The 17,099-nt window shown below is 28.2% G+C and overlaps 1 protein-coding gene across 1 annotated transcript; it reads right to left on the bottom strand.

The window, feature by feature from the left end:
• Nucleotides 1–14,205: 14,205 nt before the first annotated feature.
• On the bottom strand, nt 14,206–16,830 carry LOC101509730 (probable pectinesterase 29). The gene is made up of 5 exons (XM_004498670.3): nt 16,609–16,830; nt 15,406–15,565; nt 15,076–15,282; nt 14,749–14,996; nt 14,206–14,663 (listed from the first exon to the last, which is right to left on the bottom strand). The coding sequence occupies exons 1-5, from the start codon at nt 16,794–16,796 to the stop codon at nt 14,504–14,506; spliced, it is 963 nt and encodes a 320-aa protein (XP_004498727.3). The 5' UTR covers nt 16,797–16,830; the 3' UTR covers nt 14,206–14,503.
• Between the last annotated feature and the right edge of the window lie 269 nt (nt 16,831–17,099).

Below are 17,099 nucleotides of genomic sequence, written 5' to 3'. Positions count from 1 at the left end.
CTAAATAGCCTACTAAATCTATCCCTCAACACCTCACTGAAGTAACAATATCGATTTACAAGAAAGGGGGATTTGAATTATAAATGCACCTTTTAAAAATTCCTGTTAAAACTTGAAAAAATAACTCAAGATTGATCTTGGTTATGAAAACAGAAAACGGAGAACGTTCTTGGTTTTTGTATTAAAACAGATAACGTTCCTTGATTAGTTGAAAACAGAAAATCAGTTTATGTTTTATCTTAGTTAATTAATTCAATATGATAAATAAAGAGATAGGATGGAGAATACCACACAAAGATTTTATCCTAGTTCACCCAACGTGGGTTACGTCCAGTCCTCACACTGTGAGATTTTCTACTAAGTGTTTAAAACAAAGAGCTTTCTTGATCTTACAACACCTAGTCTAGATCAACCTTGATCTATTTCAAACTCTATTGCTTTCCACCCAGAAAGCAATACCAGCACCTATCTAACCTTGATAGGAAGTAATCTTAAAACAAACTATAAAGAAACTCTTATAGTTTGAGTTTTTACAATTTGATTGTCTTGACAGAATCTGAGATTTCTCAACTCTTGTTTGAGAATTGATTCTTTACAAAGGATATAATGATAATTGCGCAAGCTAATAGATGAGTATGAACCAACATCTATTTCGCAGAAATCAGGAAGTATGATTGCCTCTGTTTTTCAGAATTTCAACTATGTATGTGATTGATTTATGGATTTTGAAGCCCTTCAATTTCTTGCTATGAATCGGGATATTGGCCTTCTATTTATAGGCTATAGAGGCACTGAATGAAGGTACAAGAGATGTTGGAGAGGCTCTGCTTTTTGACTTAAACATTATTTCAGAATAAAAATAATCCTTCTTTGAAATAACTTTTTGACTTTATTGGTTTAGCATTTAAAACAATTTTGTCCTTTTTAGAAAATACTCTTGATGTTTCTTTATTGATCTTGGATGGTACATTATTTGTCTTGAGTCTTGAGTGTAGCTAGAGAATGTTGAAGATGAATTACAGACCAAATCAGAGAAGAAACAGAGTTGCTGTTATTGTGCAGAAAACAGAGAATGATTAACGTTCTTGGTTTGTCAGTTTGAACTTTCTTGAGCTTCAATAATCATTCTGGAGTTCTCGTTTTAAATGTTCTGGATTTCCTTTGTAATTGTCTTGTCATAGGTCCAGATTGATCGAACTTTCTTGACATTTGATTTTTGGAGTTTGCAAACTATCATGACTTTTGTCTGTCTTTGAGTCCTTTGATCTTTGAGACCAAATAGCTTTTTTGAGTTTGGATGAATCCTACTTGTTCCTTGCCATGTACTGATTAGATATGAATAATTTCCAGGGTAGACTCTTTGTCAAAGAGATAGAAAAAGTTTGACCAATATGCTGTGATGGACAGTTGTTGAAGCTGAAGATCATTCTCTGTTATGATGCAGAATGATCTTGTTGCTGTCTTTTCTTGATTTGCTTGATTATGTTCTTAATTAAATCCACTCAAAAACACATGTTAAATTAACATAATATTTTTTAGAATCATAATTAATTTTCTTAATTAATCTTTGTTTATTTTCATCAAAACTTTAAATATAGAGTTTGTCTCAACACTCACCCCAACCCACATATCCAACAAAAAAGAAGTACCCCTTTCACCCCTACCCTTTTCAATAAATTGAAGGGAACCAATGACCATGCTCCACCTCACCAAAATCACAAAATCGTTTGAATATCAATCCGCCATAGTGGCCCCTTACTTTCCCCAAATACCCTTTCTTGTTATTTTTTACTTTTGAAAAACTTTGAAAAAATAATTTACGCCACCGACAATATTATTGGGTTAAGTCTCGGACTAGGTCTTTCTCTCTTTAATACGTTTCGTCGCACTGCCCAAATTGTGCAAGGCAGACTATCAACCACGAAGTCCTCAGGATAAAACAATCCATATCATTGTATCAGAGTTCTATTGTACCGTAGAAAACCTTTCTAGAATTACACCCTAAATATGACAGTCGAATGACTACCACTCGTAATATGACACTAAGACCACTCAAGAGAAAAAGAAGAAGTGAGTAAGAAATGGGAGAAGAGTGAAAAGCCTCAGATAGAGAAAACTTTTGGTGTGCTTTTTCAACTGAGGAGAGTCCTCTATTTATTGAGGAAATTTGTAAATGGATCAGGGAGAAAGGTATGATCCATTAGGTTTGATTCATTAAGTGTGCGCTCCGTCATTCAGGTTTTGACCATAAAAACGTGTGCCACATTTTGTTTGACCACAGAAACGTGCGCCACGTTTGTTTGACCACAAAATGTTCGCTCATATTTGACTTAGGTTTTTGGCCGGACAATAACAGACACACGAGACCATCAATTAAGGTTTTGACCAACAAAACTGAAGCGCAAAATCGAGGGACAAGGAACTGACTGGATCAGACGTTGATCTGGGCTACAAAAGTACATTTGTCTACACTACAAAACATAAGTATTCATCACAGAAGAAGTTAATAATCTACATAAGACTTTTTGGATAGATTCGATCAAAAAGGATCAACAAAGGCAAAGTAAAACATCAAGATCAATCTTCAAATTGATGAGCTATGAGAGTGGACAACCATGACAGCAAGGACATTGTTGTTGCATCTTTTTGCATAAAGCACATCATGCTTCTGAGACAAAGGAATGACACATAACAACTATCAAAGTTTAGCACTCATATAAAACAGAAACGAAGAATGTTCTTGTTTTTTACAAAAAGACCATTCGGGTTTTAATTCTCTTTTAAAAACATAATTAAAACATATAATTTTACACAGTATAAATCACATATTAAAGAGTGTCAAGATTGCATAAATCATTGGTGAAGCCAAGAACTCGAGATCAATAACCAAAGGTGGAAAACAGCCTCGAGATTGATCTCCAAATTGATGAGTTGTGAGCAAGGACACAAGTACATTGTACTTACAATATTCTGCAGAAAGTTCTACATAAACTTAACTCAAAATAGTGCCAACTGACATGTGGCAACTCATTCACTCACTTGTTAACGTTTTCCATGAGACCCAAAAGTAAGAACGTTCTCAGTTTGTTAATAACGTTCTGGACAACAAATAAACACATGTTTAATTGCTTTAAAATATATCTAACACTTGGGAAGTGTGTCCAATGGATATATTCATTTTAAACTAAATATTCAAAGCCTTTTAACATCTATAAATTGAAGATCAATTGGAAGATGAAGACAAGAGTTCAATTTACAAATCTACCAACACTTGTTCAAGTAACAAGTCAAAAAACTCTTCAAACAAACTCCAACTCTCTTCACTATATCTTTAGACCATTATTTACTGAGTTTGTCTTTCATTTATCTCAAACAAGTGTTGAGAAGTTTCAAGATCCCAAACACTTTTATCATACACATCATTTGTAACTCAAGTTTATCTTTTATGTTAGATTGAGTGTGTTTGTAAAAATCCTTTCAAGGCTGAAAGGTGATAGTAAAAATCCTTTCTAGGTTGAAAGGTGAAGATTGTAACAGATCAAAGTTAATATGGACTGGTGGTGTAAAAACCACGAATGCTCTCTGTTTTGAACACTTAGTGAAAAATCTCACGGTTGTGAAGACTGCACGTAACCCGGATTGGGTGAAGCAGGATATATATTTGTGTGATATCTCTTTCCTTATCTCTATTTATTTCTAGTGTTTTGATTATCAAATTAAATAGATAAATTAAATTGTGTGTTTTTCACTAACCAAGAACGTTCTCCGTTTTCTATTTTCATAACCAAGATTAATCCTGAGTTAAATTCTTTAAGTTTTAATAGGAAATTTTAAAAATGTGAAATCACAATTCATCTTGAGTTAAATTCTTTAAGTTTTAATAGGAAATTTTAAAAAGGTGAAATCACAATTCGAACCCCCCTTTTCTTGTGATTGACATTGCTAACAAATAAGATTCAGATTCAACAAGAGTGACTTGTAGTCTTGAACTCTATCTATGACATCAAGGTCACACACAACTTTTTCATTTGGGTGTATTATCAAAAACCCGTGCATTTATGGCCATGCACATGTATCCCAATATAGTGAACACTCTAGGAATTCTGCCTCAAAATTCCATAGGAAGCGACCCCACTTCCAAATTCACATGGGCGAGTCTATCAAGAGTACTCTTGTAGCTAGGTACTCCACTCCATATAGAGCATATATCTCATTAAGAGTTTTTATTTTTTTAATTAATATAACCCTAATTGATTTACTTTTTTTTTTTTTTACAATCAACGATAAATAAATACTACAATAAGAGGTAGAAAATAATAAATATTAGTGTAATATAAGTGTTAATTAACTCTCTTTCTTCATGGGTAAACTTATAAAACAATATCAATTCTTAACAAATATAATATTACTATTCACTTTCTTAACTCCGATGATATGTCAACAACGTCTTATATTTAAGACAAATACCAGATCCAATAGGTTTCTAGATTGATATTGGCTGGTGCAATTGGAGAGAAGCAAATATAAATTTATTTGTAAGTGCTTAATGAACCTTAAGATCTTCTCTACTTTCGACTATAACATCATCCCATACTCCTTCTCAAAAAAAATTTACATCTTTACAAAGAAATTGTCTTAAAATAATTGTTTCTTTCAATCTTTTAAGATGGTATCAATTAATCTATCTTTTATATAAAAAAAATAATCAATTACTTTGTCTATTATATAATGAGTGATCTATTTGTGTGAATGTTGCTGCCATTTGAATTTTTCAGTGTAGAGCACTGTAAGTTTTCTCTTCTATTCTCTACATTGCTTACCCATGGGTGAGTGCAACATGTAAGAAGAAGAAATTGGATTTGTTATAGGAGAATATTGAATATTTCTATGTAAGAGTTTATTTTGTTTCTCTTATTAGGTCATTTGTTTTCTTCTTCATTTTCAAATCAGAGTACTCTTGAAATTCTAACGGGAATATTACTTGTGTTTATAATGTGAAAAGCTCACTCACAATTTGAATAAAGGTAAAAATTAATGGAACTTTGAGAGTTCAATACCATGTCACTACTTTTAGAGTGATATTCATTTGAGTGAATATTAACATATTTGAGTTATAACATGTTTTGTCTTTCTCTCAAACTAGTGATTTTGTAAACTACTTTATTGGTTTTATACTTCTATGGCCAATAGGATCACAAGCATTGCTGTAAAAAAGAGAGTCTAGACAAGATAAGGAACATAAAACAACAATTTTTGAGATTGCTAGAACATGATGCAAGCTTGTCTCTGTATATTTTATTTAAAAGACATTGTGAAATCTTTCCTTTAGGTGTTATCTAGGTTATCTTTTTCTCGCTTCTTTAAGCACATACCAATGAAATGGTTTCTTAAATTATTGAATTTTTCTTTGATTAAGATTTAGATTAAGAGTTTTTGCTTTATTTTTGATAGCACACAAAAATACTACATAAATACTTTTCTATTCTTATAATATTACCATATTAAAGGCCCTTGTTATAGTTCTTGATAAATAAATGGAGAGTTTGTTGAACCCAAAGAAGTCAATTACTCAACTTTCACAAATACAAGAGGTAGTTCGTTGACTTTACATATTTTTGCCAAAACAATACAATGTATATTAGTTTCTTTTGCATCATCTTCTATTTTTTCTGCATCTCTTTGTTATGCGATGCATTTTGCTTTGTTTGCTCATATGGACTATGGTTAGGTGAGCTGGAAATGTATTGAGTGGATTCTAACTTGATTGATCATTTCGTTCCCTTCAACTAGATTTCGTTCTTAGCTTTCTCTTGCTAGTTAAGGCCAATGAGAAATTGGTGAAGTTAGCAAATCTTCATGATAACCAAAGACTTCTATTTATCTATTTAGAAAGACTTATTGTAATTAAATCATAGTTGCTCTTTTTATAGTGTGTTTGAGTTGTTCATTATTACTACTATCAAATCAATGAATTAATTTGATACTTGCATCTTTTGATTTTGAGTGTTTGATCTTGTTTAAATTTAATTAGTTTGATGTTAGCAATAAAGTATTGAGTATGTGTGAAAAAGTTGGTTGAATTTGAATTTAATATATATAATTATGTGTTTTTTTTTTTTTTTTTTTTTTTTTTTTTTCAGGAAGCAAACTTAGAATCACTTAGAAATGGTAGAAGTTCCAGAGTCTAGCCACCAACTTGGGAATACTTAGTTGTTTACATGAACTTTAAAGTTTGATGTAGTTATTTTGTATGATCAATTTCTTTATTAATGTTTTGGTTTTTGATGTAATTTTAAAATTCTATGTATGGATGTTATGTTATTACTTTTTAATAGTTTATATGAATGAGATTCAATCACTTTTAATTATATGCATAATATTTATGATTTTTTATTTTATTTTAAATTAATTGTTATTTTATAAGCCATCAAAATAAAATTAATGAAAAATACAACAAAAATTTCATTGAAAAATAAAACAAAATTATATCAATTTGCGATGGTTCAAACCGTCGCAAAGAGTATTTAGAGGCAGTTGCTAACTGTTGCAATACTTAGTAGGAACAAAAAAACAAGAATTGTATTTAATGACGGTTTGAACTGTCGCAATATTACTTGAAGGCAGTTGGAACGACACGAACCGTTGCAAAATAGCCTCACAACGCACAAATCTGTGACAGTTATATAACCGTCACAAATGTATAGTTGCGTTGGTTACAACCGTTGCAAAGATCATTTTTTACCGTCACAAAATCTTTTTATTTCTTGTAGTGCTTAATAGGGGTAAGATAATAAAAAGTAATTTTATTTTCTATTTTGTTTAATTTTTTTTAATAATATGTATGAAATCAATTATTTTTTTATAGTGAAAGCATACAATTCTATTTACTAAATCACAAATTTTAAGAAGATTGACATCAATATTAAATTTACTAATAATTATTTGATGTTGAGTTTTGCATAAAGGGTTAGATACTCTCACAATGTGGTGAATTAATGTTTGAATTACGAATAGGATATTTAGAGTCCGACACAAGTCAAATGTTATTACATCTACTTGAGAAAACCTATGAAAAACAAAAAAAAAAAAAAAATACTAATAATTTATATCATTTTTAATACTTAATAATTTATGTTATTTTTAAAAATTATCGTTAACAACAGAATTTATATACTTTTTCACAATAATATATATTTTGTTATAAAAATCTATTTCAAATATAAAACCATATTTTAGTAAAAATATTAATTAGTGTATTTGAAAATTTAAAGGAATCCCTATAAAAACTACAAGGAATTGAAATTTGCAAAATCAATTTATATTTAAGGACACTTAATAAATCAAATTCAAACGAAAAAAATTAACATAAAAAAACAAATATTTTAATTAGTAATAAATTTATTGGGAAATAGATTTTCTCTCGTCAAAGTTGTCTACAGTTAAAAATTTTCATTTATAATTCTTTGGTAGATTCTTAGGCACTCTTTTGATTTGTTGTGTACCGATACATATCTATTTTAAAACTATTTCGACATAAAAATTAAATATAAAAAATATCATTAAATTTTAGCTCGGACTTGAATTCGAATTCGAAATCTCGCAGTTTTATGAATTAATTATAATAAAATTTATAATCTTTTTTAAGACAAAAAATATAATTTTATTTTTCATGTTAAATTTGGTTAGTAGTAATTTTTTTTCTATTCAATTATATAAAATTAAATAGCATTGTTAAAATTAAGTCATTTTTTTAGAGTTGAATATGTTTCAAATTCTTATAAAATTTTAATATTTTAATTTCCGTCTCAGTAAAATATAATTTTGAATAAGTCTATGTATATTTTTGAATTATTATTATACATATCATTTTAATCTTTGTTATTAAGTTTATGTATATTTTTGAATAAATTTTTGCATATATAAGAACTGGTGTATAAACCCGAGCCTTGCACGAGATCACAAAGAACTTATAAAAATAACAATGATGTTATTGGAACAAATTTGGATATAAATATAATATTTTGACTATTTTAACAATGTTATACAATATTTTATTTGAGTTTTATTTTGTTTCAAATTTTATATTTCAATAACATTATTAAAAACATTCACAATTTAAAAGATTCTAAATTACAAAACCAAGATTTCGACGGTGGCACTTTGTCTTTTCAAATCAATATCAAACCCCAAAACTTTTTATACATATTTCATAGCCTTATATCAGTCCCATAAACATCTTTAAACATATTTTCTCAAGAGAAATAAACAAATCAGTAGAAAGAGCAGACAAGAAAGAGGTCTTACCCAATATGAAACATGATAAAACTCATTTGATATGAATAATTTATAGGTTCAACATCTTGTACCAAAAAAAATTTAATTTATCAATGACAACTATTCATTGAAACTTATCTAACATAACCAAAAAAATTAGTATTGTCAGGAAAAGAAAGCCAATCAGCATTAAGTGTATAAAATAACACACATGGATAGTGGAAATAAAAGTTTAGAAATTATAGCTTTAAAAACCACCTTGTTTGCAAGAGCTCCAAAACAATTTCGACAAATAGATGGAACATTCAAGTGTAACATGCAAAATGAATAAAGATGAAACCTAAATGACTATGAAATGATGTTAGAATTAGAATCTATACATTATAATCAATCAAAGTTAATATTATGGGAAATGTGACATTTGTCACTTAATTATAATATTTAACCTATTTTAATTTTTCTATTAGTAGTAAATTTTCTAGTATTATTCCTTTTGTAATTGTTAAATTTGTTAATTGTAATTTATTTTTGAAAAACCAAAATTGAAGAGACCCTACTTTTTTTTGGAAAAAAAATCCATAATTTACAAAAACAAAATAGTGATTATGGGGTTGTATTATTTTTCACAAAGCAATAATTACATATTGGTTATTGAAGTTGAATTTTCCACTTGCTCACATATAAAGAGATACTACATGGAAAATTGTTTAGACATTAAATTTCAGCATGTTTAAAGTAGAAATGGTCTTTAAAATTTTGTAGGTCTCCAAAATTCTAATATAATTTGGAGTAGTTTTCAATTTAAATTTAAACTAAATTTATTTACAATGTATTCATTTCAATAGCTATCATGCATTTTGGCCAGTCTCATAAACATTATAAGTTGATAAAGTTTTTTCTAGGCAAAAGTTTGCTAAAGTTAGATTGAAAATATTGAACTCATCCTTCTTATGAAAATGTAGCAATGCTTGACTCATTTACTTCAAATGAAATTGAAATTATTATTTCTGTGAATCTTTATTCATGATTTTCTTATTTTGAATAGATTTAATTTATCTTATGTATGTGTTCCTTTAATTAATATTGTTTCATTCAAATCATTTCTTATTTTGTTAAAGGAAAAAGATTCAATCTTTGATCAGGTAAAGTATTTTCCACAATCTTTGGTAGTTCTATAACATTTTTTTATTTTTTACTGTCTTCTAAGTGATTAATCTATATATCAACTCTCTTTTTAGGCTATGGTGGAAGTTAGCGTGTCCCACACACAAAATAAATTTAATATTTATTTTAATTTTGTATCTAAATATTTTTTATAGAATTGTTTAATAGATATTTATGTTGATTAACTAAGTCAAGTGAAAAGAAATGATCAAACTACATAAAAGTTATACCATTTGATGATAGTTGGAACACAAAGATATCTAAGATTGTGTTGTAAAGAAGTGTCAAGTAAATTAGAGTTGGATTTTAATTTTTTAATTATTTTGGTATACAATCTCTAATTTTGGAGGCATAGTAAACATACTTTATATTTTAGACATAATAGGAGTCTTTATATGTGTTAGTGAAAAATTATCCAAGATCGGAGAAAAGTCAATCAATATATATAATCATTGAGTTAGATTATAAATGGTAAATCACTCCGATATATCATTGAATATGAACCCATATTAACTTTCTGTTTTTTGAGATATCATTGAACAAGTGAGATTGGTAATTCAAAAGATTAGTTACACTTTCAACTCATATCCCTCTATATAAAAATTAGAGTACTTTATACGATGCCTATATGGAAGCCAAATTGAGCTATTGAAACAATGGCATTCAGGGAAATATTTTGGCATAAAATGAATGAAATGTAATTTTGTAGTGGGATAATCAAATTAGTGGTATAATTATAGCTACTAAAGACAATTGAGTCAAAGAAATTAGCTATGATCAAGTTCTAGTTCAATCATTGGCAGACCTTTTCAAGAGTTGTCGGGGCCACGACATTGTCCCATTTTTTAATTTATTTTTTATTTATAAATAATAATGATAGGTCAATAAAATTATAGTGATAAATTACTAAAATACTCTTCAAATTTTATGGTTTGGAGAAACTTATTCACTGTTGCATCCCTTTTCTCCCTCTCTTCTCTTTTCTTCGACTATTTTCTTATCTGCTCTCTGACTCTCTCTTATCTCTCGCTCTAAGCCCCCTCGTTCATGGTAGTTGGCCGACCACCACACGACGCGATTGTCAACCGTGTCTCCCTTTCATCCGCCTCTCTTGTCTTCCACACACGGTGCAACGCTCGACTATATCGATTTCTAACTTAGCGCCGCTGTTTTCCCATCTCTCTCCACATCTTTGTTTCATTTTGCAGTTTCGTAATCTTGGACTATCTCAATTTTCTTCTTATATTTTCAGGTTCATATTCTTTTCATCTTCTACTATTTGTTAGTTGTTTATTGTTTTAGTTTAGGATTGTGAACTAGTAGTAGTGTGTGAATTGTATTTGTGACTTTGTGAATGCTGAACAGTTTTAGTGTGGGAATTGAATTGAGATTGTGAGCTTTAGTCTGTGAATTGTGACTTTGTGATTGTGAATTGTTTAGTGTTTTCTGATTAGTATAATGTGGATGTGGAATTGTGAAGTTGTGAACTGTTTTACTTTGTGAATTTGAGTTGTAACCTTTAGAATTGTGAACTATTTGTCTAAATGTGTTTGTGATTCATTTTTTTTATGTACTAAGTTAGCATTGTGTAATTAATTTGTGTATTTTTTTTAGGAATGATACGAAACATAAGGAAATTAATGCATTTTTCAAGAAGAAAGCTTCTGACAAAGATGAAAATTATAAAACTTCAACATCGTCGACACTTGAAAAACATCCATCCAATGATCAAATAGTTCAATTGGATGAGCAACCTTGCTAGATTCAAAAAATCACCATGTATAAACTTGATGTCAATTGTTTAAAACGTGACTCCAGAACATGTCTCAAAATTTGGGAATATCCAGTGAATCCAATACTAGGTCAAAATATTCCCTTCATGGCTAGAGTACTTTATGACTAGTGATGTTGCTTATTGTTTGTTTTGTTACTTGTTTAGTACAAAACCAAGTGGGAACTCTAGCGTTGACGTCTTCTCTATAAAAGGATTTAAAGCATGGAGAAAGGTCAATGCCAGAAAGAGTTTGTGCAATTTTTAAACATATTGGAGATAGTCCATGTTTGTTTTACAGTAATGCAATGAAAACATCTCAAGACTTGTTCAATCAATTTGTGCACATCATAAATGTCTTTAATGTACGAAGTGGCGATCTAATCAGCAAAAATAGACTTCGTCTCAAGATCTCTGTTGAGTTTGGTTCACATTTCAAACTTGTGTTTTTAGAGGTCATGACGAATCACTGGGATGAAAAAAATAGAGGTACTTTTCTTGAAATGGTCAAACTCTTAGCATCATACAATGATGAACTTGCAAAAGTAGTGCTAGAGAATGCTCCATATAATTCAAAGTATACCTCTCCTAAAATTCAAAAAAAAAAAATTAGAGAATTGATTCGAAGTATACCACAACATGATATTGATTCCCCTGATTGTAATGTTATTTATATAAAACGCGAATGGCACACTCGTGAACAACATGATCACATCACAATGGGCCAACATTATAAAGTGAATCTATTTTGTGTTATAATTGATCAACAATTGTAGGAATTGAATTACATATTTTGTGCGCAAACAAATGTAGAAATTAAAATGTTATGTTGAATCTATGATAAAACAATATGATTTTTATGAATTTCAATTATAATATTTTAGTTAATATGTATCATTTCCCCATAATATTTTGTTTAAGATCCGCAATTGAATTTAATCCTACATGTATCATCTACATCTACATCTACATCAACCAACAATTTTCATTCTACAAATCAACAATTTTTTATTTAGTTATGACAACTTGAAAAATGAATGTCTATATTGTGCATTAAAATAATTGAATGAATTTTTTTTTTCATAATGCAATTTTTTTTATCATCGAGTGAATTATTTTTGGATTAAATTTTTTCATTGAACTTTACAACTAAGAGTATGTTTGAGAATTGAGAATGTATTTTTTCGTTTTTCAAATTAAGGAAGGTATAATGTTTTTTTTTGTTCATTTTCAAATTAAGGAAGGTATAACTTTTTATTTTTTTTCAAATTAAGGAAGTTATAACTTTTTATTTTTTATTTTTTTTTAATAAAAAAAATTAAGTTGACTTAAGATGTTATGTGATAATTTATTTTTTGTTTAATATATATAAATATGTAAACTGGTATTAGTATGTGGAGAACATCATGTAAATTGGTATGAATAGATCATTTAGTTTGATATGTGTATAGGGACTAATTATAGATTTATTTTGCTTTTTCGTTTTCTTGGAAGATTGTTGCAGTACAGACTTGTTAATTATTATTTTATTAGATTTGATTATAATTTTATTAGTCTCTCTTTTATATAAAGGCATAGTTTAGTTATGACAATTTTTATTCTAGAAATCAATAATTTTTTATTTAGTTATGACAACTTGAAAAATGAATGAATGTTTGTATGGTGTATTAATTTATTTTTCTTCATAATGCAATTTTTTTGATCATCGAGTGAATTATTTTTTGATTAAATTTTTTCATTTAACGGACAACTAAGAGTATCTTTGACAGTTGAGAACTTATTTTTCCATTTTTAAATTAAGGGAGGTATAACTTTTTATCTTTATTTTTTTTTTTCAAATTAAGGAAGGTATAACTTTTTATTTTATTTATTTTTTAATGAAAAAATTAAGTTGAATTGAGATATTATATGATAATTTATTATATTATTCTTTCAATATATTTAAAATGTCAATATATATCAAAATGGAGACTTAATTCTTCAAAACTCAACTCTCAAGTTAGTATACCATAAGAAAACATACTGTATAGCCGTTAACATCATTAAATAATTCATACAATATTCAAATTAAAAAATTATCAGCATCATTCTTATTTAAAAGCATTTATTTGCTGTCTTTAATGCTAATTAATTGTCTCTCTTGATTTTTATATTTTCTAACTATTTAGAAAACTTTTTGTCAAAAAAAAAACTTTTACAGGAAAACTATAATAATAATAATAATAATAATAATTCTATTATTATATACATACCCCCATACTTTAATACAAAACTACTCTAATTTATTCTTTCGTTTTATCTTTTATAAAAATTTATACTCTTTGATTTTATAATTTAAATTACATTTTCAGTCCTTTAAATTAGTTTTATATTTCATTTTGGTCTTTAAGTGGTTTTTGTTCAATTTGAATCTCTTAAATTATAAGCATGAGACAATTTCTTCACTCAAATTTTTCATATGTGACCAAAATGAATCGTACTTTTCTATTTTCAAGAAAAAAATAAAAAAGAGTTAAGTCATTTGCTCAATTAAGGGTTTGTCTTGATTTTGAAACGAAAAAGACTTCCATCTAGTCCACACTATAAACTTTATTATTTATTGTATTAAATTAAATAAAAGTTTGGTATATATATGAAGATTTTTCAACATGGCATATAAATGAATATACCGTTTGAAATTTCAAATAAATGGAATGAATCTGCACGATGCAATAATTATTTCATAATTTTAGCGGTTTATCGTCCTAAACCTTTAAACCTTTATTGCCGTATCTGGAATATGCAGACTTTATTTTGATGAAAATGGAATACGCAATTTTAAAAATAATATAGAAAAAAAATAAGCATTTTTCCTTATATATAAAACAGAGTGCGTCGAAGGAAAGATATGTAATATAGTTGGTGGAGCCAAATATGTAATTAGAGAAAAGAGTATACCACAAGAAAAATGCATATTTTATTAAGAATAATACTTATTTGGCGGCGTGAATAAAATACATTTACAATTACAACGATAATAGGTGACTAATAAATATCTCTTTAGATATTTTGTAAGGTTTGAGGTCTCTCAGAATTTCAAGGAATCTCAAAATTCACCTAATTTAAATTTTTATTCGTCTAAAAAAAAAAAAAAGAGAATCACATAAAGAAATAAAACTTGGCCATCGCTTACGCTTGGATACTAATACTGCCAACGATATATGTAATTTATTTATAAAAAAAAATATGTCTATGAAATTTAATTACGTAGAAAAGAATTGATGACACGTAGTTTCGTGTTGAAAGTGATTTGAATTAGAATTGTTCATGCTCAAGCCAACCATCTTCATCAATAAATCTTAGACTTGCCAATGAATTAACTGTTTGACCATTGTATTGCTTAGCCCAATTGACTCTATTGAATGTGTTAGAACCCGGTCCAATATTACCATACTCTGCAAATTCAATACGATCCCTGAAAAAGTATATAAAAGAAATTAATATCAAAGAATAATAATAATGAAAGAAAATAGAGAAAATTTGAAAAAGAGGAAACATACTCATGACCAACAAAATTCCAAGGTTGCCAACCAGCAGGTTCAATAATGTTAGTCATAGAGCATTCATAAAAAAGAACTCTAGCATAAGCTCTCCATGGTCTTCCTAAGAATGTTGTTCCATCTCCATAAATTTGACATTGTTTAAAAATAAAACCATTTGCATCCTCTGGACTTGTTCTCCCTTGTGCTGTTATAATTCCAGATATTCCTGGTCCTAGTGCTGCTGCAGTCACCACAATGTAACTTTCCTGCAATTTTAAACACATTAATTTCCACTACTATAGTCTATAATTAATTATGAATAATGAATAATAAAAAATGAATTACCTCATATAAAGATTGGCCAGCACCAAAAATAAAATCAACAGCACCTTGGATAATACAACGCTTGAAGTAATGTCTTCCTTGATCATCCCATAAAGTGTCTTGAAAACCATAGAAACCAACATTATAGAAGTAACATTTGTCACCACTTATCAGAGCTGCTACGGCTGGTACCACTGGATTTTTATTTGGTGGGTCATTATATGTATTCTATTCCATATTCAAATATACAAAAACACAAAACAGAGTCAATTTCATATTCTTTTTTTATTAGGAATTAAAATTGAGGAAATCTTTTATGTAACATAAAAAAGGGAATAATTAATATCTCACCTTAAAGCTGATATACTTGACCACAATATTGTCAGCCATAGTATAAAAGGTAGGGCTTTGTGCAGTATTATCATGGTCATCCCATTCAACAAAAGTGTTGCTTATTCCCTCTCCTTGTAGTAATATGTAAGGCTTGTCAATTGGAATCTTCACTTTCTCCCTACAGTACAAACAATTAATAACACAATATTAATGTATAGTTATAGAGAGTAGAGTTCTAATTTGTTATTTTTTAAGAAATTCAAAAAATATTGTTGGTTATGCAAACATATATAAATTTTTTATTAATTAATTTACTAATCAGTATGGTTATATATATCCGTTAATACAGTATATTTTTATTTCACATTTTTGTTTGTGGCATATTTTATTTGTAACTATTGAGACATACAATTTTTTTACCATCTTAATGGAGAGTTTAAATGGATATTTATTGTATGGAAATATTAGTAGCCGACTGTTTCTATGATTTCATAAATAAAACTGTTTTATGATTATAAACAATTATTTTATTTTGAAATAGTTAAATTACTTTTTTTCTGACACACTTTGAGTATTTTCTTTTTAAATAGTCAAATTATATATTATTCAAAAAAATTGAAATAATTATTTTTCTAAGTCAACCTTGTCCTGACTCTTGACTATGTGATTTTTTGACTGAATAAAAGTATATCATATACCGTGCTTATTTTAGAAATAAACAAACAATGGGAGTAACACTTTTTACTCCTACGTGAAAAGTAAACCTCTAAAATAATCATATTTTTAAAAATTTACTTCGGGATAAATTATGTATGTCATCATTTCAAAAAAATATATGATTAATTCAAAGAAAATTACTATTTCAAAATGCAGGGTATGGAAACGTTCCCAGAAATAGACCAAGTCTTCGATAATCACAAGACAAGAATATGATCACAATTCACAAGTCTTAGAAACACCTACAAAAAAATAAAATGTTGAACTAATTTTTTTTTACTATTTTTGAAATTAATAAAAGAATAAAACATAGAATTTTTTCGACAACAAAGAAAAATTATCAAGCAGCCAAATCAAACGAGTGAAATACAAAGAAAAAAATATAGAATTAATATTTTGCTAATGTGCCTAAAATAATTCAAAAAATTACACACACACAAAAAAAAAAAGGAATAATCCAAAAAAAAATTAACAAGATTAAAATAACTTATGATATTTTTTTACCTGTAGGTGCCTGCCTTTACATTGATGGCAGTCCAAAATTTATTGTTTGAAGGGATTGAATCTATAGCTGATTGTATGGTTAAAAAATTTCCATGTCCTGTTGGGTCTACTTGTATTGATTGAGTAGGGAAATAAGACTGTGCAAACATCCTATTACCATTTGCTTGCTCTACTCCCAAACTAACCATGAAAATTAGACATAAAAAATGACACCAATGAAAAGACATGATTTTGAGGAACATAGAAAAGCAACAAAGATTTTCAAACAGTAGGTTGAACAAGTGAAAAAGGGAAAAATGGGAATGAAATGTATTGAAAGTTGAATATGTATTTAAAGTGTTTTTAGGGAATGATTTTTGAACAGTCAAAAACTGATTTTATCATTTTTTATGGTAAGTGCTTCACTCTTGGCATCCTTTTATATCAAATTTAATCATGCACGTTCGGTTTCCAATTGTAGAGTCAGAGAGATAACTTTTCCATCAAGAGAA

The sequence above is a fragment of the Cicer arietinum genome, chromosome 4 (genome assembly GCF_000331145.2).
Source record: "Cicer arietinum cultivar CDC Frontier isolate Library 1 chromosome 4, Cicar.CDCFrontier_v2.0, whole genome shotgun sequence".
Classification (NCBI taxonomy): domain Eukaryota; kingdom Viridiplantae; phylum Streptophyta; class Magnoliopsida; order Fabales; family Fabaceae; genus Cicer; species Cicer arietinum.
Note: the sequence above shows the minus strand (reverse complement) of the source record. Positions and strands in the feature narration are given on the sequence as shown.